This window comes from Anguilla anguilla, chromosome 8 (assembly GCF_013347855.1).
Source record: "Anguilla anguilla isolate fAngAng1 chromosome 8, fAngAng1.pri, whole genome shotgun sequence".
Taxonomy (NCBI): domain Eukaryota; kingdom Metazoa; phylum Chordata; class Actinopteri; order Anguilliformes; family Anguillidae; genus Anguilla; species Anguilla anguilla.
Window position 1 is genome coordinate 45,806,836 of NC_049208.1, and position 25,221 is coordinate 45,832,056.

The 25,221-nt window shown below is 46.1% G+C and overlaps 1 protein-coding gene across 3 annotated transcripts; it reads right to left on the reverse strand.

Annotated features, from left to right (window-relative positions):
- Positions 1–2,490: 2,490 nt before the first annotated feature.
- LOC118233959 (CDC42 small effector protein 1-like) lies at positions 2,491–25,034 on the reverse strand. Of its 3 annotated transcripts, XR_004766591.1 has the most exons (6): positions 24,985–25,003; positions 24,588–24,693; positions 14,787–15,159; positions 9,569–9,676; positions 6,206–6,277; positions 2,491–4,498 (listed from the first exon to the last, which is right to left on the reverse strand). XR_004766591.1 is itself a non-coding variant. In XM_035430143.1 (5 exons), exons 2-4 carry the CDS (start codon positions 14,838–14,840, stop codon positions 6,209–6,211), a joined length of 231 nt encoding a protein of 76 aa, XP_035286034.1. In that variant the 5' UTR covers positions 14,841–15,159; positions 24,985–25,034; the 3' UTR covers positions 2,491–4,498; positions 6,206–6,208. The 3 variants fall into 3 exon arrangements, 2 of the variants coding, with proteins under 2 accessions (XP_035286034.1, XP_035286033.1); XM_035430143.1 differs by lacking the exon at positions 24,588–24,693 and having other exon boundaries at positions 24,985–25,034; XM_035430142.1 differs by lacking the exon at positions 24,985–25,003 and having other exon boundaries at positions 24,588–24,733.
- Positions 25,035–25,221: the final 187 nt, after the last annotated feature.

Genomic DNA, 25,221 nt, shown 5'->3' on the forward strand with positions numbered 1-25,221 from the left:
TGAAAAATCAGCACTTGAATAAACTGCCTCTTGTTAACTTTGTATTGTGATTCCTGAAATTGTGCTGTTTGCCAAGAGTTTCATGGGAACTTTTTTGGTCCATGCCAGGAGGTACTTTGAGTGCAAGCATTTCCCAGAAGTTGTTCTTCACCCCTTTGTTATGTTTCAATGAACTACATGTGCAGCCCATGCCGTTTGTAGAGTCCAGACAAAGACTGATTGTGACGTTATGCTTTAAGAAAGGACCCCTCTTCTTTACCTTTCACCTGTTTGTGTCCTCAGCCTGGCTGAGGTTGATGGCACGAGCTCGTCCAAGAAGGCTTGCGGTAATCTTGGAACGGTGGGTTGGGTGAACTCCACTGAGCTCCGTGTGCAGAGCTATGGGTTGTATTGGGTACTGTAGGATTGGAGCCACAATGGCGGCCGCGTTTGATTTGGGCGCACGGGGCCGCGTTGGCCGCGCGACGGAGCGGCCCGCAGGAACTGGGAGGGAACTGCGGCGCTCCCGCGAACCCGCCGCCGTCTCTTCCAGCGCCCGGGGGGAAGCGATAGGACCCGGAGCCTCGACGACTTCTCTGGAAAACTTTTCTGGAAGGTTTTTAAAAGACTTCACCGTCTGAAGAAAAAAAAACACACTTGTCTCTCTTCCTGCAGTAATTTTAATGCGAAAAATAGGAGTTTAAGTTCCATTTGTGTATTAAACAAGGATCGAGCCGATCATAGACCTTCGTTTTACAGAAAGCAGACCCGAGTGCTCTTTGAAATGTCTAACTTTTGGATTAAAAACACCTGGCAAAACATTAATCCAGAACCAACTGGTTTTTGGCTTATAGTGTAACTGTAAACGGAATTTATTTCAAATCTGTAGTGTAGACCTACTGTAGCACTAATGCACAGCCAATGGCAGCACTGGACCGAGCCGTCATGACACAAGCATACTTTTTATTATTAAAATGTGTTTCGCATTCCAGCACAGCGTTTTGCCACAAGCCAATGTAATCATGCTCGACTCCTGTAACATTAGGCCAAGACAACTGCGTTTAATTTACCCCTTTGTCTAACCAGCACATCCTATTGCAGAAGTTCTATTTGTATATTCCTTATTCATAAAATGGGTGGGTGGGGGGGAGCTAATGTACCTGAAAGGTTCTTGGTTATATGCAGCAAACTGAACCCGCTAATAGATAAACCACTATTTAACAACTCATGAGTATTTGCAAGTAAGATGTAGAAATCATTTGTGCACATGTACATTTTATACTCTTGTATTTACTCATGTCTATACAAACTCATTTACTAGTGTATGTTAAAAATACATAAAATGCATGAAAATAATGCTTAAATAGATGCTATATATAAAAACATGTGGAACATGTTGAGACTTACCCCAGCTTTTGTATTTTGGCTGGACCGCAGCAGCGGGGCCAGCCCTATAAACGTGCATGTCTGTGACGTGAGTGATGAAGTTACACCATTGGTCAGCCGGTTCGGTCCAGCCATATGCTAGGTTTTGACCTGGGCTTGTTTTTTTTGTAAATCATGGCACGCGCTTATTTTAGCTGTGGTCGGCAGAAAAAAAGAGAACTCATGGAAAGCTAGATGAATGACACGCTGATGGGTCATCTTCTTTAAATTACATAATGAAAGTGCTCCTTTTTGTAGATTCTGGGTTCATGACACATTAAAAAAACAAAAAAAAAAACAACAATCATCATAACTGTGTGACCCTATTCTGGAGGTCAGTCTGACCCACACCGGGGGTGGGCGGGGGGGATACCGACTTCTCTCTAATCACTCAAAGCATGCGGTTGTGTGTGGGTTTACTAATAATTTTGTGCAAAATAAATTCCCCCTGTCTTCATTCTGAAGGTCCCTGCTGCTTTACCACCCGGGGGTGGGGGTGGGGGTGGGGGTGGGGGTGGGGGTGGGGGGACTTGAACCCACAACCTCTGCATTTATAAAAATCAGCTTACTGAGCACCCCTGCATTAATCAGCGCCTGCAACAGTCCCACAAACAGCCTCTGGAAAGCAAACCGTGCAATAAAAAAAAAAACCCCCAATATATCCCCAGTGTTTCTCATTTCATTATCTCCTCTGGGGAAGTAGCCAGATAATACAGGGTGGAAAAATGAGATCTAAACCATAAGGGAAGTGTTTATAAATACAATGCAGCGCATATAGAGCGTTGGAGAAGTAATTTTCTCCTCAATTTCAAACGGTAAATCACAGACGTAATCCCGTGAGCCAGGCCTTACGTTTCATATCCCTTTATGCTCGTGTGAGAGCCAGACATTTCCCCTTTTTTTACGATAACAGGCAGACTTGCTTTTTAGGGGTTTGTGTTTTGAAAGACGTCGCTTTCTCTGCGAGGTGCGTGCTGAACAGAGGTTTTTTTTTTTGTGCGTGCGTCCGCGGGGTTGCAGCAGGAAGCCGCTCTGTACACACGGGCGGAGGGGAGGGCACAGGACAGGAAACGGAGGCTGGGAGGGTCAGAGTCCTGGGCTGCGCTTTATTCAGTCTGCTCAACACAGAAAGGGGGGAGGCACACCAACACCTCTCTCTCTCTCCCGCGTGCACATCCCAAGACAACAACCAAAAAAAAAAGTTTTGGCAAAAAGACAAAGTGAGTGGGAAAAAAAAAAAAACTATTCTGGGTGAACAGCTTGCAGTCAATCATACATACCTGCAGACATAACATTATTGCAAAAGAACAAAAAAAACAATGAAAAAAATAATTACAGTCCCATTGTTTTGAAAAGAAAAACAAAAACACGGAAGACACACTTACAATATGGTGCCTTAAAAAAATCACTTATCCAGGGGGCTCATGGGGTTCCTCGCTGTGGTGAAAACAAGGGAGACGCCCAGAGACATGCCGAAATGAGAGATTGTAGGCTTATGGTCCGTTAGGCGAAATGGAGGCGGGGCTTGAATAACAAGGCAAGTCCCACTGAGCTGTAAGCCAATCCAGATCAGTTGCTGAGCAGTTGGGATCTCTGGGATTGATTCTAATGGGCTGAGCAGAATGCATGCACACACACACGCACACACACACACACACACACACACACACACACACAAACACACACACATGCTCAGAACAGGCCTGGGCCATTTTTCACAGTCCAGGTCCCCAAAAGTCACCAAAACCTGTATTCATAAAGCATCTCGGAATAAGAGTAATTGATCTATGATCAGTTTTCTCCATACATGTCCTACATCTACCCCATTATGAGCTAAAGCAGAAAACCTAGTTTCAGTCAGGGGTCTGTATTCAGAAAGCATCTTAGAGACGGGGGGATTTCTCAGATCAGATTTGCCGAACTTTACGCCATTATGAACTAAAGGGGAAAAACCTCAGTCAGGGGCCTGCACTCAAAGCATCTCTAATATGAAGGGACAGCAACTGGTCTTCAATTCTTGGCAACAAGTCAGCCCTGGTTTATTCAGGTTCAGTTTGGTTTTGACCAGTCGAAGATTACGATCAAATTCTGTACAAGAACATTCAAAACCAAAGAGGGTCTGCAGCCATGCACATTTCAAGAAGCTTTTATTAAATTTTCTGCCAAAATCTCAATTGCTTCTTTTGGTAGACAAAGGCTGTTTTTTCCTTTTGTTTGGAAAGGCGATAAGATGCTATCACCACAGGCTGATCCTAGATCAGTGGCATTCTTTTACAGAGTGGCCGGGGTTCTGATTGGGAGGGAAGGACAGCTGATCCTAGATCAGTTTTTGGAACATGCTGCAAAACGTTTCACATGGCAGTCTGTCGACGTTATCGACAGTGAAATAGCAGGAAGACAGAAACTGATTCGAGTGAAAAACTAAATCTAAACTGCAAGGCCACAAATCGCGAAACACAATACTGATAATGGGGGTGGGTCAATGGTGGAAATGGAATTAACCAATGCAGTTGTGCATATTTTTCAAAGGTACAAGTGAAAAAACACACACACACACACACTAAAGGACATGTACACAAACCCTTGGCATCGGGAGGTGAGGGAGCATCCTCATTTTGTTTCGCAGGTTTCCCCCCCAGGGAAACAGTTTTCCCTTTCGGTTTTTTTCAGTTGGGGAAATGGTGTGGAGATTTCAGACGACCCCTTAGGAGGATCCCGAGAAGTCCACACGTGGATCTTTTAAGCAAGAGATTCCAGCATGCGTTCTAAATCTCTAAACTCCCGCAAAAATCACAACACCGGAGGTTCTCAGCTCTCGTCCAGCTTGAGATACGAGTGAATACTTTCCTTTAATAAAACACACAGCGGTCCCTCCATGTCCCCGCACAAAGACAGAGATTAATCGGAGGCTTAACACATTTCTCTAGACATAGTCCAGTAAAGAAGCTGAATGTAGGTTTGAGGGGAGGGCGGGGTGGGAACTTGTGGATATCCGGGCTTCTAAGTGCTAGTCGGTCGGGTTAGGTTGGGTGGAGCTGGGTTGGGTCAGGGGCAAAGTGGAAGAATGGAGGCTTCACCGGATTGGCCCTTCATCCTGTTTAAATAATAAAAATAAAAAACATCAGGATTACCAATTTGAGATTAACCCTTTGAGGTTATGTTTAAGAGTATGTTTATTGTCAAAATTCCTTGTTCTAGAACTTTCAATCACCAGTAGTGATAGTTACATCAGCATTAGAATGTTCAGTTAAGAACATTCTAATCACATATTTGTGACACCTCAAAGGGTTAAAGACCCTTTTCCAAGAGTAGGGTCAATCAGCATTTAAGAAGAAATTTTTTTCTAACAGACCATGCTGTGAAGAATCTTGGTTACCATGTGCAATAGTCATTTAAGCATTAAAAAAATAGTATACGTAATTAAATCAATCCACAACTCAAACCAATTTCAATTTTTAAAATGTTAAAAAGTTGTGCAGAAAATTTATACAATTGTACATTTAAAAAAATTAAGGTGTTAATTTTTTGAGTGTGGATTTGTCTCTGAGAAGCAAATTGAGAGAGAGGGATGAAGGGAGGGAAGGAGGGGTGAATAAGAGGAGCCATTATTTCCTGGTCGGCCTTCACACTTCAGCAAACTTCCTGAGAGTGCTTTTAAAGATTGAAATGTACCAGATAGACCACTTCCTGTGATGTCACATCCTGTCTGCCTCCAAAAGCCCTTACACAGCTCTCTGCTGTCTTCCCAAGGGCCGGGAACTGGGTGACTCTGCATTTTTTGACTCTGTGACTCTGAAGGTGACTCACAGCGGCCGTGCCCCTGCAGAGCATGTTCGCGCACGAATCTCCAGACGGCAGACGTGTCCGTTTTCCCCTCCCGACAAACGGCTTAAACGGGCGCCTTTCCCCATCAGCGAAACTTTGACTTCTTTGAACCAACCAAAAAACAGATTTCGCATTCTACGACCAATCGCAGCTATTGGTTCAAATCGGTCACTGAGCCTATGGTAGCTCAGCCGATTCTAGATCCCATCAAAAGGATCCCGTTATAAATTACTCTACAGCTCAATGTGGTTGACTAGCTGGAATGATTTTAAAACAATATGAAGCAAGTTGATCTGTATTTTTGAATAGTCTATAGTCTGTAGTCTATAGTCTATTTTTGAATGCAGACCACCTATATTCTGCATTCATGAAGAGTACAGGTAGGGGACATAGAAGCGCACCCTGCTGAATTTTGGTAGATTAGTATTCACAAATACACTGTGCTGCCCACAATTCTCATTCATCAAATCTGTTGTACATTTAATTTACATTTGCACCTATCCTCAAATCCACACATTCATTCATTTAAAAACTTCACTTAAGAGTTAATTATGTTTCAGTTCACTGTCAAATAACAACATGGATGTGATTGACTACAATGCCTTGTCATCTCAGAAATCTCAACCAAGCTAGGCCAGCCTGAAGACTAGCACAGTTTTTAAGGCGAATCTGACTGCTTGAGCTACGGGGTACTGAGCAGCTAGTGTGAACGTAGGCGCTAGACCCAAAACACGACCAGTATTAGGGGGCAGTATCGTATAATGGGTAAGCAGCTGGTCTTGTAACCTAAAGGTCAAAGGTCAACTCCCAGGTAGGACACTGCCGTGGTACCCTTGAGCAATTTCTTCAGTATATTTTTGCTATACAATGCTATGTAAAATAGTTGTGCAAGTCGCTTTGGATAAGAGCATCTCCTGAATGCCTGTAATGTAATGTAATGCGACCGTCGCTAACCGTTAGCGTAGCGGTTACTCACCCGCTATAACAGGCTTCTCCGGCCATTGGCGCTAGGTCCTTTTGACCTCATCTGTTCCTGGACCGACCCAGACTGCAGAGGAGGCACAAAGACATCCGGGTTAAAAGGTCGCTTCCCGGACACGTCCCTTTCCTGCCGGCTCTAGTTAACCTCGAGTCTTGGGTTCGAGAAGGGGTCTAAACGAACACGCAGTGTCAAGCTACACCCCTCCCCCCAATCTAAAAATACAATTCCACCGTTCGGAATGACAATGGCACGCTTTTCATAATATTTATACAGTTTGGGCGAGAGGCAGTATGAACTATGGTTGTTTTGAAATACGTCTGCAACCCATTAGCACTTCCTATTGTGAGGACAGAATATTCCGGAAGGGAAAGACTAGCGTCGGGAGCCATTTTTACACAGTGAGGCGGATACTTTTCCCCCCCCAGTGTGCATCCTTTACTAGGCGTCTAATATTCCCACTCTCTCTGAAGAAAGGACTCCTCTAGGAATTTCCCCAGAATATATTTACGGAAAACACTGTCTGAGAGAGGGGGGAGGACACACAAAGTGTGTGTGTGTGTTTCCATGCGTCAAACGATCATTATTATTATTCCATCAACGGTTAACCCAGATGTTTATGTGTTCAAAAAAATACATTGACAGCAAGTGAGGGTTGTGCTTCATTACTTTAAAGGGGAGAGTTCTGCGCCCCGGATAGCCCAATCAGGTACCCCCATCTCGGTTAGTCCCGCCTCCGCGCAAACACCACGGCGGGATCTTAGGGGCCTACAGCTGCCGTAACCGAACACCATTCCCCGTTTCCGTTTCTCCCGTCTCTCTCTCTCTCTCTCCTTTCACTCTAATCGCCAGGCCCTGCATTACTGCGTTTTAGTCGCTAGGCAACCCCTGGCACCGGAATGCTGAAGAGGCCTCCGTCGTCCAATTATCAGATTCTCCCATACTTCACTTGTCCCGAGCGGCTCGAATGACAGCAGCCTTCCTGGCAACGATGTGCCTGCTCCGGCGGAAGAATTACCTGCCAGCTGGTGTGTGTATGTGTGTGTGTGTGTGTGTGTGTGTGTGTGTGCGCGCGCGTGTGTGTGTGTGTGAACGTGGTGTTTTCAGGACTGAGATTAATAAGAGAAAAGAGGGGGTAAAAAAGTCACAAAATGTTCTGTTACATTTCCTTAATCTTTAGGTCCTCACAGAGATGTGAAAACCAGACCGGAGACCATGGGGGAATGGGAGTGGAGTGGGGGGGGGTGGTCGGGGGGGGGGGAATTAATGTGATTCTCAGTTCCAAGTAGCATGGCAAACCATTTCTACAAATGTTATAAATGTATGCGGTGTATACGTTTGTGCGCGTGTGTTTGAGAGAGAGAGTGGTGAGACTGCTTGTACTGAGAGGAAATCCAGCCTACGCATACACAGGTGGATGGTGACTGGGAATGCTGGTAACTAAGCAACATGCCATGACAACCACGGAACAAAACCTCCATAGCTCTACCCTACAATTTTAACTTCCCACACACGCACAAACACACGCACGCACAAACGCACGGATGCACAAACGCACGGACGCACGCATGCACAAACACACAGACGCACGCACAAATGCACGGATGCACGCACAAACACACGCACGCATTGCCCTTGAGCCTGTTTGCCGCAGCAGGGAAGGGTAGTGTAAAGGATGGCGAATAAGGCAGTAGGAGTTGTGTCGTGCCTCCGCTGGACTAGCGATGTTATGTAACGAGAGTGCACGGCAGAAATCAGCGCTGCCAGTTCAGCTCATGCACAGTAATACGAGTCCGGTTCTCCTTCCCTTCTCTGAGCTGCTTATAATGGGCAGATGCTACGTGACGATTAATAAACCATCGACCCAGACAGGAGAATTAACTGAGGAATTTACCTTCCCATTATCACCATGGTGAAATATTTCATAACCTCCCCCCCCCCCCCCCCCCCATCCCGCTGTGCCACTGTCCCTCATCTCTTTTGGTCTGGGCCCTGTCATGGGGGAGGATGAGCAAGCTCTATTTTAACCCTTTGAAGAGTAGGCCTACTTTTTTTTTGAAGTCAGTGTTCTAGAACTCCATTGCATTCAGTCACCAGCAGTGATTGTTACATCAGCATTAGAATGTTCAGTTAAGAACATTCTAAATCACATATATTAAAGGGTTAAGACTTCCTGCTACAGCGGTTGGAACAGAGTGGCGACTCCGAGCCCAGTTGTGCCCTCGCACAGAACCTTTTCCGGCAGTATTCCAGAACACAGAGAGGGGACGCTGGCGCCACGACAACACTCCTCCTGTCAGGCAGCCTGCTACGTGGTTCCGCTGGAGAGCCCAAGTGGAGCGTGCTCAGTCCGCCACGGCCCGATCAAGTAACCCCCTGATACAGATAGCTGGGCCATCATCAAGGACCCCGAGCAAGCCTTCACCCCAGCCCACCCCACCCCAAACATGCACACACATACAGGCACACAGGTGCACGCACACACATACAGGCACACAGGCACACAGGCGCACGCACACACACACCTGGATCTACTAACTACTTGAAATACTTTTACCCTTCATATACCAGCACAATGTCTGCAGATCCACTGACAGTTTCAAAACAAAACTAACCCATTTCCACCAGTATTCAGAACAAAGTTTTTCTTTAATGCAATAGTTTGTGGATAGTAACATCATTAAGCTAGTTAGTCCATTATCAGATCCATTCTAGATCTATCTAGTTAGTCCATTATCTAGATCCATTCTTATACCTGTACCCGCTCCCATAATCACCTGTACCCACTCTTACACCTGTACCTGCTCTTACACCTGTACCTGCTCTTACACCTGTACCCACTCGCAGAATCACCTGTACCTGCTCTTATACCTGTACCCGCTCTTACACCTGTACCTGCTCTTATACCTGTACCCGCTCCCATAATCACCAGTACCTGCTCCCATAATCACCTGTACCTGCTCTTACACCTGTACCCACTCCCTTAATCACCTGTACCCACTCTTACACCTGTATCTGCTCCCTTAATCACCTGTACCTGCTCTTACACCTGTACCCACTCCCTTAATCACCTGTACCCACTCTTACACCTGTACCCGCTCCCATAATCACCTGTACCTGCTCCTACACCTGTACCTGCTCCCTTAATCACCTGTACCTGCTCTTACACCTGTACCTGCTCCCATAATCACATGTACCTGCTCTTACACCTGTACCTGCTCCCATAATCACCTGTACCTGCTCTTATACCTGTACCTGCTCTTACACCTGTAGCCACTCCCATAATCACACGTACCTGCTCTTACATCTGTACCCGCTCCCATAATCACCTGTACCCGCTCCCTCTCACCCCCTCCTTACCGCCGGCAGTCCCTCTGCCATCTCCCCCGAGCCGATGTGCGTCAGGTGCATGAAGTTCATGGGCTCCCCGATCATGCTGCGGTCGATCTTCCTCCTCCTCTTCCTCTTCTGAAACACAGCAGCAACCATGGGGTTAGTGGCGAGCGAGCGGCTCCAGACGGACCCCGAAGTGTTTTTACAGCGCGCGGATTCATCTGCGCGTGCAAGTAAAGTGCACATGCTGACAGATATAAATGTCACATTATGGATCGCCAACCCTGGTTCTGCAGAGACAGAGACTGCCGTTTATCATTCTTATTGTTATCATCTCACGGGAATTGATACTGATGGATTAATTGCAATTTATATAGTGCCTTTCACGTGAATGATTTTCATGATCAGAGTGCACTTATTGCGGCGCAGGGGGAAAACTCGCCCGCACCATCGCCACCAGGTGAGGTGAAAGTGAGTTAGCCGTGCAATCAGCGCTTGATTAATTAAACTTCTGAGCACCAACAAAAAACAGCACATCCTGCATCTCTCCAGTACTGGGGTTGGCCACACTTTTATACCACACAAATACTGTACGTATACACAGTGTATATTTTTTTTTTTAAGTTACACATTACATTCCCAAAAACTATGTGGACACCCCTTCTAATTAATGGTTTTGACTATTTCAGCCACACCCATTGCTAACAGGTATAATTAAATCAACATACAGCAATGTAATGTCCACAGACAAACATTGGCAGTAGAATGGGTCATACTGAAAGGCTCAGTGACTTTCAACATGGCACTATCATAGGATGCCACCTTTCCAACAAGTCAGTTCGTCAAAATTTCTGCCCTGCTAGAGCTGCCCCGGTCAAGTGTAAGTGCTGTTATTGTGATGTGTAAACGTATAGGAGCAACAACAGCTCAGCCGCTAAGCAGTAGGCCACACAAGCTCACACTGCCAAGTGCTGAAGCGTGTAGCACATAAAAATCATCTGTCGTTGGAACACTCACTGCAGAGTTCAAAACTAACTCTGGAAATAATGTCAGCACAATAACTGTTCGTCAAGAACAGTTCATGAAATGGGATTCCATGGCTGAGCAACCATACACAAGCCAAAGATCACCATGTGCAATGCCAAGCGTTGGCTGGAGTGGTGTAAAGTACACCACCACTGGACACCAGACCAGTGGAAATGTGTTCTCAGGAGTGATGAGTCACGCTTCACTAACTTCCTAACTGGAATTCTGTCTGGCAAATCTGGGTTTGGCGGAATGCTTAGTGCTAACTGTACTGGCCCGAATAGTGCCAACTAAAGTTTGTTGGAGGAGGAATAATAGTCTGGGGCTGTTTCTCATGTTACGCCTCTTAGTTCCAGTGAAGGGAAATCTTAATGCTACAGCATACAATGACATTCTAGAGAATTGTGCGCTTCCAACATTTTGGCAACAGTTTTGGGAAGGCCCTCTCATCTTTCACAATGACAATGCCCCCATAAACAAAGCAAGGTCCATAAAGTAATGGTTTGCCGAGTGTGGTGGGGAACAACATGACTGGCCTACACAGAGCCCTGACCCCATCCCCATTGGGACACCTTTGGGATGGATTCTAATGCCGACTGAGAGCCAGACCTTACGCCCAACATCAGTGCCCGACATCACAAATGCTCTTGTGGTTGAATTGAAGTGAATCTTCACAGCCATGTTACAAAAGCCTTCCCAGAAGAGTGGAGGCTGTTACAGCAGCAAAGGGGGGGTCCAACTCCATATTAATGCCCATGGTTTTGGAATTAAATTTTCTACAAGTACATAAAGGGAGTGATGTTCAGGTGTCCACATACTTCTGGAAATGTAGTATATATTTACAAACACAGGCACCCCCCCCACACAGGAAGTAGCTGCGCATCTGGCAGTAACTTCCTCCTCAGTTCCACAGAAGGGGCTTTGCCCGGCATGGCGGAACGGGCTCGGACTCGCCCAAATAGGGCCGGATGCACCGGCAGCCAACCGGAACCGCCGATTCCTCCCAGCTAATCTGCACAACCAATCAGCATACAAGCGGCACCTGGGACCCGGGACCCGAGGGCTGAATGGTGCGCAAACGGCCAATGAACTGAGGCCTCGTGCACATTAAAAGTTTCTAAATCCACCGAATGCATTCAAGTAAGGGTCTTCAACTGAAGGGTCTCCAGAAACGTTGAGACTAACACCGCTAATGTGCCCAAAGGACTTTTCTCTCCCTGCCAGAGGAAGAGTGTGAATGCTCTGAAAGCTAGTCTGCTTGCCCTCCTCTTCACCGTACAGCACACATTCAAAAAATCAGGTCAGGTCAAGCTTCACATTCAATATATTAAGTCTACAGTTAGAATGGGAAGAGGGCACTGGGCCGATCACTTCTGAGCTGGAGTCAGTATTAATTTATACTGTTAATAGCCATGTCTGGAAAATAACAGTTACATATTAAGAGTTTACCCAACATGTATGCAAGAAAAAGCCCACAGTAATGATAATTTACACACAAAAATAACTATAACTACTACATTAATAAGCTCTTCATCATGGATCCAAGCAACCAGGTTTGCAATCCCGTGGTGGAAATCACCGGAAGGATAAGAGATTATTAGGGCCTTATTCTACACCACTACCGACTCCAAAAACACCCTAACTCAGCCCCCCAGTCAGCCGAACAGTGACAGACCAACTGGAGCTGCCTCATCGTTCCTTACGCACAGCAATAGCGCAAACGCAGGCCTAAAAATAAAGAGGAGGGAGGAATGAAAGAAAAGCGGGTCCCAGCAGGCTCTGAGCCGTCCGCTTCCTGTCTCGCTGGTCATGGTTGCCGTGGCGAGCAGAGGGGGGAAGAGGAAACCGAAACGCGCTCCGCTCATTACGCAACCCCCTGCTCCGTCCAGCCCTGGGCCAGGAAAGCAGGGAGAGGCAGGGGATGTCACTCTGAAGGGAGGGTCAAAGGTCAAGAGACAGTCAAGGCCCGGGCAACAGAGAGCTGAGGGGTGGGGGTGTGGGAACCAGCGAGATCGCAACAATAGGGCAGGTCTTTCCTCTGAAACCACGTAAGTCACTGACTCCAGACTATACACAAACACACACGCACACTCACTCACACACACTCGCACACACGCACGCACACACTCACTCACACACTCACACACACACGCACGCACACTCACTCACACACACACACACACACACACACACACACACACACACACACACACACTCACACCCGAACACACACACTCACTCACACCCGCACACACACACACTCACACCCGAACACACACACTCACTCACACCTGCACACACACACTCACTCACACTCGCACACACACACTCACACACACACACACACACACCCGCACACATACACACACGCACGCACACACACACACCCCCGCACATACACACTCACTCACACATGCATACACCCACACCCGCACACACACACACACAAACACACGCACACACACACTCACTCACACATGCACACACACAAACACACACGCGCACACACTCACACACGCACGCACACTCACTCACTCACACACGCACACACAAACACACATGCACGCACGCACGCACGCACACTCACTCACTCACTCACACACACACACACACACATGCATACACCCACACCCGCACACACACACACACACACAAACATGCACACAAACACACACACACACACTCATACACACACATGCATACACAAACACGCACGCAAACACACATGCACACACACACACACACAAACATGCACACATACACACACACACATGCATACACCCATACCCGCACACACACACAAACATGCACACGCATACACACACACACACACACACACACATTCACTCACACATGCATACACCCAGACCCGCACACACACACACGCATACACACACACAGAGACACAAACACATGCACACACACAAGCATACACACACACACACACATGCATACACAAACATGCACGCAAACACACATGCACACACACACACACACACACACAGAATACCCTCCTTCCGGTCAGTTGCACCTTCCCTTGATATCATCCCATACCTGCAGTGCAGTGGAAATCTGGATTTATTTGTGCTGAAAGTGGATCCAGTTTCAGTCACAATTTAGGTCACCTGAACTACAAAGGACTGAGCGCACGGCAGAGATGTCTTGCAAGGGGAAGGGCTGTCGACCGCCCCGACCCGTACAGAGACAGGCAGCAAGTCACATTCTCAAAGAGCCGAAATCGCCGTGACGTTCCTACAAAATATCACCATTATACCAGCATTTAGAATACAGGCTCTCCTCAACAAAAACAACAACAAAACGCACAAGTTTGCAAGGAGTGGAAAGGAGTCGGTGGAAAGGCATCCACAAGAAAAAACGTGTTTCTGGAAACCCGATTTCCGGGCACAGAACGGCCCCTCGCCCATCCCCGTCTGTTTACGAGCTCGCAGCCCGAGTCACGAGGGCCCACGTCCGGAACACTGCTGGCACTGTTGCCACGGCGGCCGTACTCGTTCCCGTGTGGGACGTCCCAGCCCGAGACAGAGCGACCTTTGTCATCCGGCCGTTTATTTCATTATTTTTATTTATTTATGTTTTTCCTGTGTTTGGGCAGCCCCTCTCGCATACGTCTTGGGGCTCCTGACAGACCACCCCGTTACTGGGCGGGGCCGAACGGAAAGGGGTGGGGCACATACCCGTTAAAAAGCTTAGGGCGGGAGGTGGGGACAGGCCCATTTGAGCTGCTGGCTAAAATACCAGGGCCTGCACCTTGCATGGTGGACTGACCCGGAGCCAGAACCACTCCCCAAAACCGGACCGCTTAGCTCGTTTCCATGGTGATGGAATAATAATCAGGAACAAGCTAATAACGAGTGAAGTGTCAAATGTCGGCAGTCATTAATGTCAGCCCCCCCCCCTCGGCCCCAAACCACCACCCTCCCCCAACCATCATAAGCCTTGACCTGAGACTCATCTGGGTGTACATTCTGTGGTGGAAACAAGTAAAAAAAAAAAAAAAAAAACGATTTACGTGAAATACTGTACAAGTGAAGGGCTTTGTTCTGCTAGCTAGCTTCCCTTCTACTAGGGTTGGCTGCGGTCCCATCCCAAATCAGCCATCTCCTCAATACAAACGCACACACCCCTAGAACGCTCGATGGCATAAGAGGGAGACACTCCAAAGGGATTGTGGGTAGAGGCGGCGGCGGAGACCACTCACCGGCGGCGGTTTGGCCACCACGCAGCAGCCGATCTTGTGCCAGAATTCGCTCATCCCCGGCACGCCCGGATTGCGCTCCCGGCTCTCTCTCGCCGCCCTGCTGGTTGTGAAGGACACTGCGGGGGAGGGGCCCGCCTCTCCGTTTCCTTCAATGGTGGAAGCCCTGGTGCGTCCCGCTCCGCTCAAAAACTGCCTGCGCCCCCTTGTCCCGGTCCCTGCCCCTTCCCCACCACCCCCCTGCCAGCCGCCAAATGCACCCGTGATTCCTCTCGGACCCTTCCGGCTCTCTGTCCTCGTTTTCCTGCCCTTTTTTGCTCCAAGCTCAACTTCCTGTTTCCTGTTCCTGCGTCTCCGTGGTGATTCCCAGCTACACCTGTTGAGATAAAAGTAGATTCCGTTTTCCAATCGGTTGTAAACAACTGCCCAGTCTGGCGTACAAACTGTGGTTGTGCTCAACACACTGGTTGTCAAGCAAAAACAGAAACAGTCTTAGCATTACCAGAAGCAGTGTCGTCAAAATGAGGCCAGAGGAGTATATTGGTAATTGGAAAACAAAGCATAAAACAGAAAACAGAATGACCTACTGGAATATTTAATGTTTGGAATTTCCTTGAAAAACAGTTTTCTTCCAAAAAAAAAAAAAAAGTCCAAGTGTTGCCATACTGATGCCCATGTTCTACACACTGAGCTGGATTAAGAAAACATGACAGAAGAAAGTAAGACATTTATTCGTTTATTTTAAACTGCGTCTCTCACACCAGAGAGCTACTCCACCTTCCTCTTTCCTTTTCCTAGAGAACTCTTTATGTACTCAGGTTTGGATCAGAACCAGAAAAATCTCTCTCTGAACGTTCTCACACCAAAATAGTAAGACAGACCCTGAGCGGGACTGTTCGACAGTCCCCCCCCCCCCTTCGTGTGGCAAGGAAGGGCTTAAACACCCCCCCCCCCCCCCCCCCCCAAAAGGCTGTTCTTCACCACTGGGCTCATTCCTGCCACTGATTTTTGGCGCTGAGCCGATTACACCACTTCAAGTGCCTCCACCTCCCCGCGCCTGCCCCCACCCTCACTGCCGGACACAGTTAAGAAGAAGATAAGGACTTCCCAACATGCATCGCTTCCGTGTCCCACACGGGCTATAGCGAAGGGTTGAATAAAGAGTCACCCTGAGGGATTTGGGATGGGGGGATGGGGGGGGGGGTTCTGTCTAAGCATGTAGCACTATGGCTTAAGACCACAGTTTCCATGGAAACCACACAAATATACGTACATCTGAACAAGAGATCCATCCTCTTCTCCCTACAACTGCCACTGGAGATACAAGCTTCACCTCTTTGAAGAGTAGGTTTTGTTGGAATGCTTTTACAGGATTCTAAGTCAGTGTTCTATAACTTAACTGCTCCCAGTTAACAGTAGTGATTGTTACATCAGCATTAGAATGTTCAGGTAAGAACATGCTTATCACACATTTGTGATTTTACCAACGGTAATGATTCCGTTTCCATGGCTTTGCAATAATTTTGAAACCCTGCTGGAATTCATTTTCATGATGGTCACCAAAAATAACAGAAGCAGTACTGAAAGTCCTGTTCAAAAGTGGATTTTCACATGATGGTTTCCCATACAAGCAGAATTAATTGGAGCCGGTGGCAGATCAACGGTCACGTTCAGACATTTAAAAGCCACCCAAATGATGTGCAAAACCACATTGAAAGAAATGCAAGATCAACTATTTTTGGCCTAAAGCAAGTTCTCTGGTCTGTCTGTGCAGATATTGCAACTATCCTGTGAAGTAAACAAAGCTAAATTTAGTGGTTTAAGACCAGAGGAAGGAACCTTTCTCGAAGGGGAGGGTTGATTTTCTGCTTGAGCACGACTGGGGTAAACTGGGGTTGTTTACTCTGAAGATGGCCCCTCGAGACCATGGGAGGGTATATGCAAATGAGCAAACAGCTGATTGGCCAAGGCAAAGCTGGGTGGGTGGTGCCAGGACAACAGAGCCTGTCTCCTGGACTGAGGGGCTTGTCCCTTCTACCCATCATGCCTCAGTGATGTTCCAGTCTGAGACCTGGAGCCACAGAATTCTCCAGAATATGACCAGTTACCCTGTACAGTCATCTTACCTCACATGCAACCTTCCTTCACCACATCAAAGGCTGGCCATTCTGGTGGTGGTGGGGGAACGGGTACAAAGGGCAAACGCCACAGACTAATAGCAGGAACTTAAATGTTAAATTACTTTTTAATCGCATCAATCTAGCAGCCAGTGACAAAGAGTGTTTGCCCAAGGGCAGCCCCATTTATCCCATTCCCCAAAATAGACACTGTTGAGCCTCCACCCCCCTCCCAATTTCAAAAGATAAACTTGGAGGAGGGACTCCTACGAACTCCTATTCTGTAATGCGTTGGACAGGTCCTGCTCGCCATGTTTCTCTGTTGGGGGGTGGGGGGCTTGCCAAAAAAAAAAAAAAAAAAAAAAAAAAAAAAAAAAACTCACAGATCTGTGAGGAATCTGCCCTAGTGAAGCTCAGGAGAGCAGAGTTGTTTTCAAAACATCAGGGACCAAAGAATTCCACTAAAAAGACACCCATTAAACCCTTTAAAGTCCTAGGACCACAAAACATGCGGTTAGACTGTTCTCAGCAGAACGTTCTAAATGGTGATGTAACAAGCCCTGCTGGCGACTGAAACAATGGGGTTCTAGAACACCGAAAAAACAATAAAGCATTCCTAAAAAAAACCCAGTCCTGGTTCAGGAGCAGCGTTGCATCCAAAACCGTGATGTTTTAGAGGGGAAATGACCTCATGATGAGGCCCCTATGACTCACACTGTGTGTGTGGGGGGGGGGGTTGGTGGTCAAAGCATGGTGTTCAAATATTTCCCCGGTGAGGTAAACTTGACGACGAAACACGCCCCAAGGTGCAGCTGTTGTCTTGACAACACGCTCAGCTTCTGCTCCCACACGCCAGCCCCCGACTTCAAGACACGGACGGGGGTCCAGTAAGACACCAGCACATCATCCTCTAATGTATGTACTCATTACATTACAGGCATTTAGCGGACACTCTTAGCCAGACTTACACAACTTTTTACATAGTATTTACATTGCATCCATTTATACAGCTGGATATGTACTGAAGCAATGCAGGTTAAGTACCTTGCTCAACAATGTCCTAACTGGTAATCGAACCTGCGATCTTTAGGTTATAAGCTATACCAGTTCCTTACCCAACATACTACAATTATTATATATATATATATATATATACATACAGTGAGCACCATAATTCATTGGACAGTGACACATTTTTTTTCTTTTGGTTCTGTACTCTAGCACTTTGAGTTTGAAAGGATACAATGACAATATAGATAGTTTAAACATCTGCACAATTTTTATTTACCTGCAGAAACCTACAAAATTTCACTGTTCACTTTAACTTGTTGGGAATAACCTGTATATAAGGGCTGGGGGGATATCTGGCCTACTTTTATGAGGAGTGGCTGTGCTTGGCGTACCTCCCTATAAAGTGATTGTGCATGGCCTACTTCTCTATGCGGAGATTGCATCTGGCCTACTTTGTTTTAAATGGAGTGGCTGTGTCTCGCTGCCCCTTCGAATTCCAGTCTCTTTCTGCAGGTCACATGATCCACTTAAACCTCATTAAGTGGCTCTGGCATGACAGCAGCTGCATGAGGAGAAACCCAAAAGGTCAAACCTCTCCCAAAGACTTCTGGGTAAAAGTTTTTAATTAATATTAAACCACAAACAAAATCACCACCTACATCAGGATAAGAAAGCTGGGTGTTGTTTTGATATGGCTATAGAGTTATTACAGATAAACCTTTAAGCGCAAGATCCCAAATATGTGATTTAGAATGTTTTTAATTGAATATTCTAATGGTGATCCAATGATCACTACTGGTAACTGGAAAGCAATGGAGTTCTAGAACACTGACTTGAAAGAAGATTCCAAAAAAAACCTACTTTTCAAAGGGTTAAAACCTAGTTGAACAGCCAGCCATAACCGATACCGGTGTAATAGCTAGGGTTTGTTCACGGATTATAAGGAGTCACCAGATACTTAGCTCCCATGTACCATCCTTAAGTACAGGAAGTTCTGGTTGGTAAAAATATGTTTTTAGTGCAATACTACAGCACAGAAACTGCACAGTTTGTTTCATCGTGCCCCTTAATTTTCAGAAACACGGATCAGACTGGAATGTTTCCACATCAAAGGTAGGGAGAATGTTCCAGAACATTAAGAACATGGCACTGCCAATCTGAATAGTCTGTGGTCAGCACAGTCGGAAGAGAACATTGTGTACTGCTTACAAGAAAACTTACCGGTAAGCTGAAGAAATAGCACCAACACAATTTTTAGACAGATACCTCATAGATGGCGTCATCACCAGACTAATTATGAAAAACACCACAGACTTAATTCCAGTTGAGTGAGCGAGTTCTTCCTTCAAAACAAAAAGGTGGGGAATACGCAACTTCCTGTTGGCAAATCAGACCCTGGCATGGCTTAATCTTCCCTGCAGCGCAAATGATCTTCCTGCAATTGCGACACTCGTGCAAGAAACAACAAGAAAAAAAGCCAAGTCCTGCACTGACAAGTAGTTTCCTGTTATAATGGCAACACCCCATTTGAGCATCTAGATAGCAGCAGGTAGCACTGTGGGCCCATCACACACAAACCATTTCACTTATAATCTGTTGGGCTTCAATGTGAATTTAAAAGATGAAATCTACTGAAAGTGTGAAAGGTTTGGACCACTTTCTGGACCTTTTTGATATCATTTCAATTTTCAAATTGGTGATCTGCCCAGACAGATTCTGCTTGCAGTGACCCGGGTGTAATGGGTAAGGAGCTGGTCTTGTAACCTAAAAGGTTGCATGTTCAATTCCCAGGTAGGACACTGTCGTTATAGCCTTGAGCAAGGTACTTGACCTGCATTGCTTCAGTATATATCCAGCTGTACAAATTGATGCAATGTAAATGCTATGTAAATGTACCCAAGTCGCTCTGGATAAGAGCGTCTTCTAAGTGCACGTAATGCAATGACCTGTCGGCTCAAGAGCGGCAGGGGGGCTCTCTCAAGCTCATAGTTCACAGCCTCTGGAAACATGACGTCACTGTTCAAACCGCACTGGAGTTACATGAAGGGTACATCCTCTAACCACAAAAACTCTCTGAAAGTCCCCATCGCATGAAAAAACTGCCTGCCTATCAAAAAACAAAAAAGTCACAAAATGAAACTGAAATCTCTTTTTCTCTGTTTAAAGTCCAGAAGGCAAACTCTCACCTGAAGAGGTAAGGACGGGGGGGGGGGGGGGGGGGGGGGGGGGGTGTTCACTTGGCAGCTGATCTAAATATTTTGCTTAGAGAATACAAACAAACAAAACAACCAAAATACCACCGCAAAGGGGTTGTGTAAATTATCATTTCGGCCTGCCTTTAACATCGACCCAGACCATCTCAAACTTTTAGAGTGAGCTGACCGCAAGTGCTCTTTCACGCATAAATAATACGCTGTTCTGGTGGATGCATTAAGGCCATATATCTAAAACGGGGGCAGCTTTTTAAATCTCTGCTTTTCCATTAATTCTTCCATCTTAGCAATGCGTTTTAGTCACAAATTTCCATGATTTTAGTTTAGTAAGCACAACTAAACCTGTCTCACCCCTTGGGCAGTTCAGGGGGGGGGCAAGCAGACCAGCATGCACACTGTCCAGAGCACGCATAACCACCACTGCGTAGCCATTGGTCGATAATCATCTGTGATCATCATCCATCATCATCATCTGTGACCATCATGGCGTTGAATCACTGCCCCCAGAACATGTCCTTTTAGCTGGACTCCTCTGCCTTGGGGAAAATGGACTTCCATCCATCCATCCATTATCCATACCCGCTAATTCTTGGTCAGGGTTGCAGGAGGTGCCCGAGCCGATCCCAGCATGCATTGGCCGAGAGGCAGGAATACATCCTAGACAGTTTGCCAGTCCATCACAAAAGGTACTTTCTTACTGGTCATGTGTATATAACCACAGGGCTGTCCAGTCCTGTTCCTGGAAATCTACCATCCAGTATCTGCCTGTCCTTTTCAATTCAATCCTAATTTGGCACACCTGATTCAACTAATTAGCAGCTAAATGACATCTCTAACTGTAGGCTGAGGTGTGCTTTGTAGGGCTGGAGTGAAAACCTACAGGACAGTAGACTCCCAGGAACAGGGCTGGGCAGCCCTGCATATAATAATATGTATTTACATAGGACTTTTTTTGGCCAGACTCTAGCCCAAAACTCCCTAACAAAACCAAATCCCTGGTGACAGTGGCAAGGGGAAAAAATACATAAAATTTCCCAAAGTTAGCAAAAGTACCCTTGGGAGGAACCAGACTCGACAGGAACAAGCCCTTCCTGCTCCTAGACGGCTCGGGACGGCGCCGCCAGCGTTCCTGTAAAGCTAAACACGGCAGGGAACGCACTTGGAGACTATGTCACTGATTCCTCCGTCACTGGTCACCGTCTGTGACTTCTGATTCTGTGACACTGTTCTCAACAAAGGGTCGGGGAATTCTAGCAAACAAAGCACATGGCATAAACAGATAAGGGGGACTTTTAGTGTTTAGGTTGAACAGAATTAGAATATTACCATCTGATGAGGTAAAACACAACAATGCAGTGACAATATTGACAAAACATACAAATGGAACTTTGCTGCTAATTGCACATGCATTGCATGAATCTGATATTTTGTTCACCATTAATGATTCCTGAGATTTCCAATAAAGTTTTTTTTTTTTTTTAAAGCAATCATAACAACTACAAACAAGTGTTTCATGAGATGTTTTTGTCTCAAAAGGTTTGCGAAGTTAAGATGTTTCGTACCTTATTGAACCTGTGTTTTATAGTTGTCCAATGACCATGATATGCACTTTTGTACGTCGCTTTGGATGAAAGCGTCTGCTAAATAAATGTAATGTAATGAAGTTGGCGCAATTGGTTCCTGAAAAAGGCAGCGAGAAGGCTCGGGGGCCACGAGATGAGGACATTTGCAAACTGCTGAAGAGGCCTGGTGCGTGCGCGAGTGCGTCGCCATAGAAACCGTGCTTAGTTTAAGGGGCCAGTAAGTTCAAGGCAGAGAAGGGGGCGGGCTTTAAAAAGTGTGGATTCCTTGAGGGCGAAATTACAAAGAGCGCTTTTCAGCCGGCTACGGACTGCCGACTGTTTAACTACGCTCTAATGCTGCATGTGCCGGGCTCATAGTCCTAATCTGGGAACAAACGACCATTTTCTCTCTCTCTTTTGTGTTTGTGTTCGCCTGGTCTTAGCAGGACGTCGAAGAGCATAGCGAAGGGCAACAGGAAACGCTAGCTCGGCTCATTTGTGAGGATTCGTGTGCGCCCGCCGCGACGTCGCCAAAGCCAACTTTTTGTTTCTGGTATCTAATTTATGGCCCACGACGAGGAAATCATATAGCTACTGTTGTAAATATTATGGATGAGTGATGGGAATAACTGGGAAATTGAAGTGTATTGTGAAATGTTTATAAAAAATTTAACCCGCACAGTTCTCAAGGGGGAGCATCACGACTGTTCTCCGTTGTCATGTGGCACACACTTCGCTTCGACAGCATGTGGATCAGTTTATAGAGGGAACACATTCAATTCCAGTGTTATCAACAAGTCACGCTTAGACCCGAAATCATGTCCACGCTGTCCTGAAGTTAAGTGCAACTAAAACAGATCAGATTACCGCACCAAAACATTTGTAACTAGCGTCGTCTCGATTAAACAAGCACCCTGTGGGAGATTTCTGCCAATATAATAGACGGTCGGAAGTTACCGACAAGGACAACAGACTAGCCAATACATAAACTTTAAAACCATTGTTCGCCATTATCAGGAAAGACCAAGTAACCAATGATTTGAACTGGAACCAGAATGTTTCCGGTTAAATTCCAGAGAAGGGCAACTTTACCCTTGAGTGAGGCATAATCCGCGCTCCTCCAATAGGCCACATACGCAACTGTACATCTGGAAACAAGCTGTGAAACACGCACGCACGCGACTGTCAACTGAAAAGCCAGGGAAATAAATGAAAACAACAAACGCAATTATTTCAAATTCGTAATTCGCCCGTTTTGACACTTCCCTCGCTGCAGAACAATCGGTGTTTAATTTCTGCCTTGTCTGGGGGGCTAGTAGCGCTGTCGGCCCCCCTTCCCAATTTAGCCACACCAACCAACCGGTCGCTGCTGAAAGTACCGTTTAAGGCACCCAAACACTGCACATTTTCGCAGCGAAACATTTTTAATTCATTAACAAGTCCTTTGTGCAACGCGAGAACGCGTCATCAGACTGCATGACACATCTGGGAAACCTTATTCTTCCATCGTGACTCGCATCCGCGTGAAACTGCAGGATCATCACTGAACGCACAAATACACACCCTCAGGTGGATTCAGAGACAGACCAAGCATAAAGACAAGACACAACATTATAGATTATACACCCAAAACAACGGCAGACCGATTCTGCTGAGAGCGTCAATGGCAAGCAAGGACTGTGTTTGCTGAACAAAAAAAGCGGAGACAATACTTGCAGCAGTGCTTAGAAACTAAACATATGACAAATGGCAGCTCAGTAGCCTACGCATGGCTTTCCCGCGACAGCGGGGGTGGGGATGTTAGCAGTTGCTATAACGGGGTTTTTTAATCGCTGGAACCCCCCTTCAAACCGGAGCTCGCCTTGGAGTGAATGATGATTACACGTTAACACCAAACGTCCAAGAAGCGATACATCCACCTACAACTTGTATTACATACACATGAGGCCACGTACATATACATGCACTGAACATAGCCTACCATTCTGACCTAAAAAAAAAATGGATTAACGCGTGCAAACACGGATCATTTAAACTCGCTCTCTTAGGGAAAATTGCTGGGCCCCGGACGCTAACACAGACAACAATGTCTTATAATTAGTTATATATTTGTTTCATGTGAACAAATATATAACTAATATATTTATATTATATTTATATTTGGGGGGAGGGGGATCACAGAAGACAGAACAACACGACACCAACTAATTAACATACACCAACAGAACGGAGGAACGGACCGAACGCTTTTTGAACCAAAGAACCTTAATTTTCTGTGACGGTAATTGATATCCACCACAAACTGCACTTTAGGTTTTTGCATCGGGTGACCGCAATAGTTCAGTACGGTTTGAAAAGGACATGACTTCAGTATAAATGTTATCAGCTTCTGTAAGGTATGTAACATAGACTGATTGGGACCAAGACAGTGCCACCACGTAGCAAAAGTTGAAATAAACGGACTTCACGTGCAGTCTAAGAACAACCAGTTCTGTAATTTAACCACGAAGTTTATATTACATACTTCAAGCCAAGAGTGATTTGGCTGGAGGGTATGAACGGAAAAAAACTCAACCAACTCTTAATTTTATTTCTTTTCACTAGGCTATAGCTTGTTCCTGAATGTGGAAATCAGGCGAGACACAGACACATCGGGTTAACGTTTAATCGCCAAACTGGTTAATCATTATCGTTTTCTTGCGGACACTATTAACACAGAAAAGAAAAACATCGCCAGAGTTCTTTGTTATAACGTCAAAACTTTTAGCCTATAAAATGGTATGTATGACTACGACATTGCGCTCAGATCTCCCTTCAGCTCTTAAGTGCAGAATTTAATATCTAAAAATGTATACGGAATGTCATTTTCGTACATTCTTAGGACAAGGATTGTTAACTTACCTCGTTTATATTTTCTTCAAACCGGCTCACTCTGAAATCAGCAATGGTTACACTCCTCCTACTGAAGCGATTCTCACTGTAAAGCGTGCAGCACCGTCATGAACTTCTAAAAGGCAAAGAGGTGTGGTTCCAACTTTTCAATCAGGAAATTCTTAGGTTTAAAATGTTTTTTTTTCTTTCTTCCTGCCCGTTGCTAATTTCCTTAGAATTAAATAGCGCCTCTAATGGACAAAAACGGAATTGTGTGTAAAAATTAAGAAAGCGGCCAGGAAAAGATGGATTGTTGCTGGGAGACACGAGTGCGCGAGAGCCCTGAATTGACTGATCTTAGAACAAGCACGAAACCGTGCAAACCCACGGCGCACCTGTACAAAGTGTGGCATAGGCATGTCCTCACCTCTGTAACGTTATTTGTTGTCCTCCGTGTGTCCATACATCTGTATCGGTGGTATGCGCTAAGTAGGTTAACTAAAGTAGGCGAAACGATAAAGCTGTGCTTAAAAATCTCATGCCGTTCGAAGTGGTGATTTTGGGAGATGCATCTGCGCATGCATCCCACGGGTCGTCCGTGAGTGAGTGACTGAGTGAGTTCCTGCGCGCCGTGGGAAAAATTGACAAGGAAGGAATATATGCA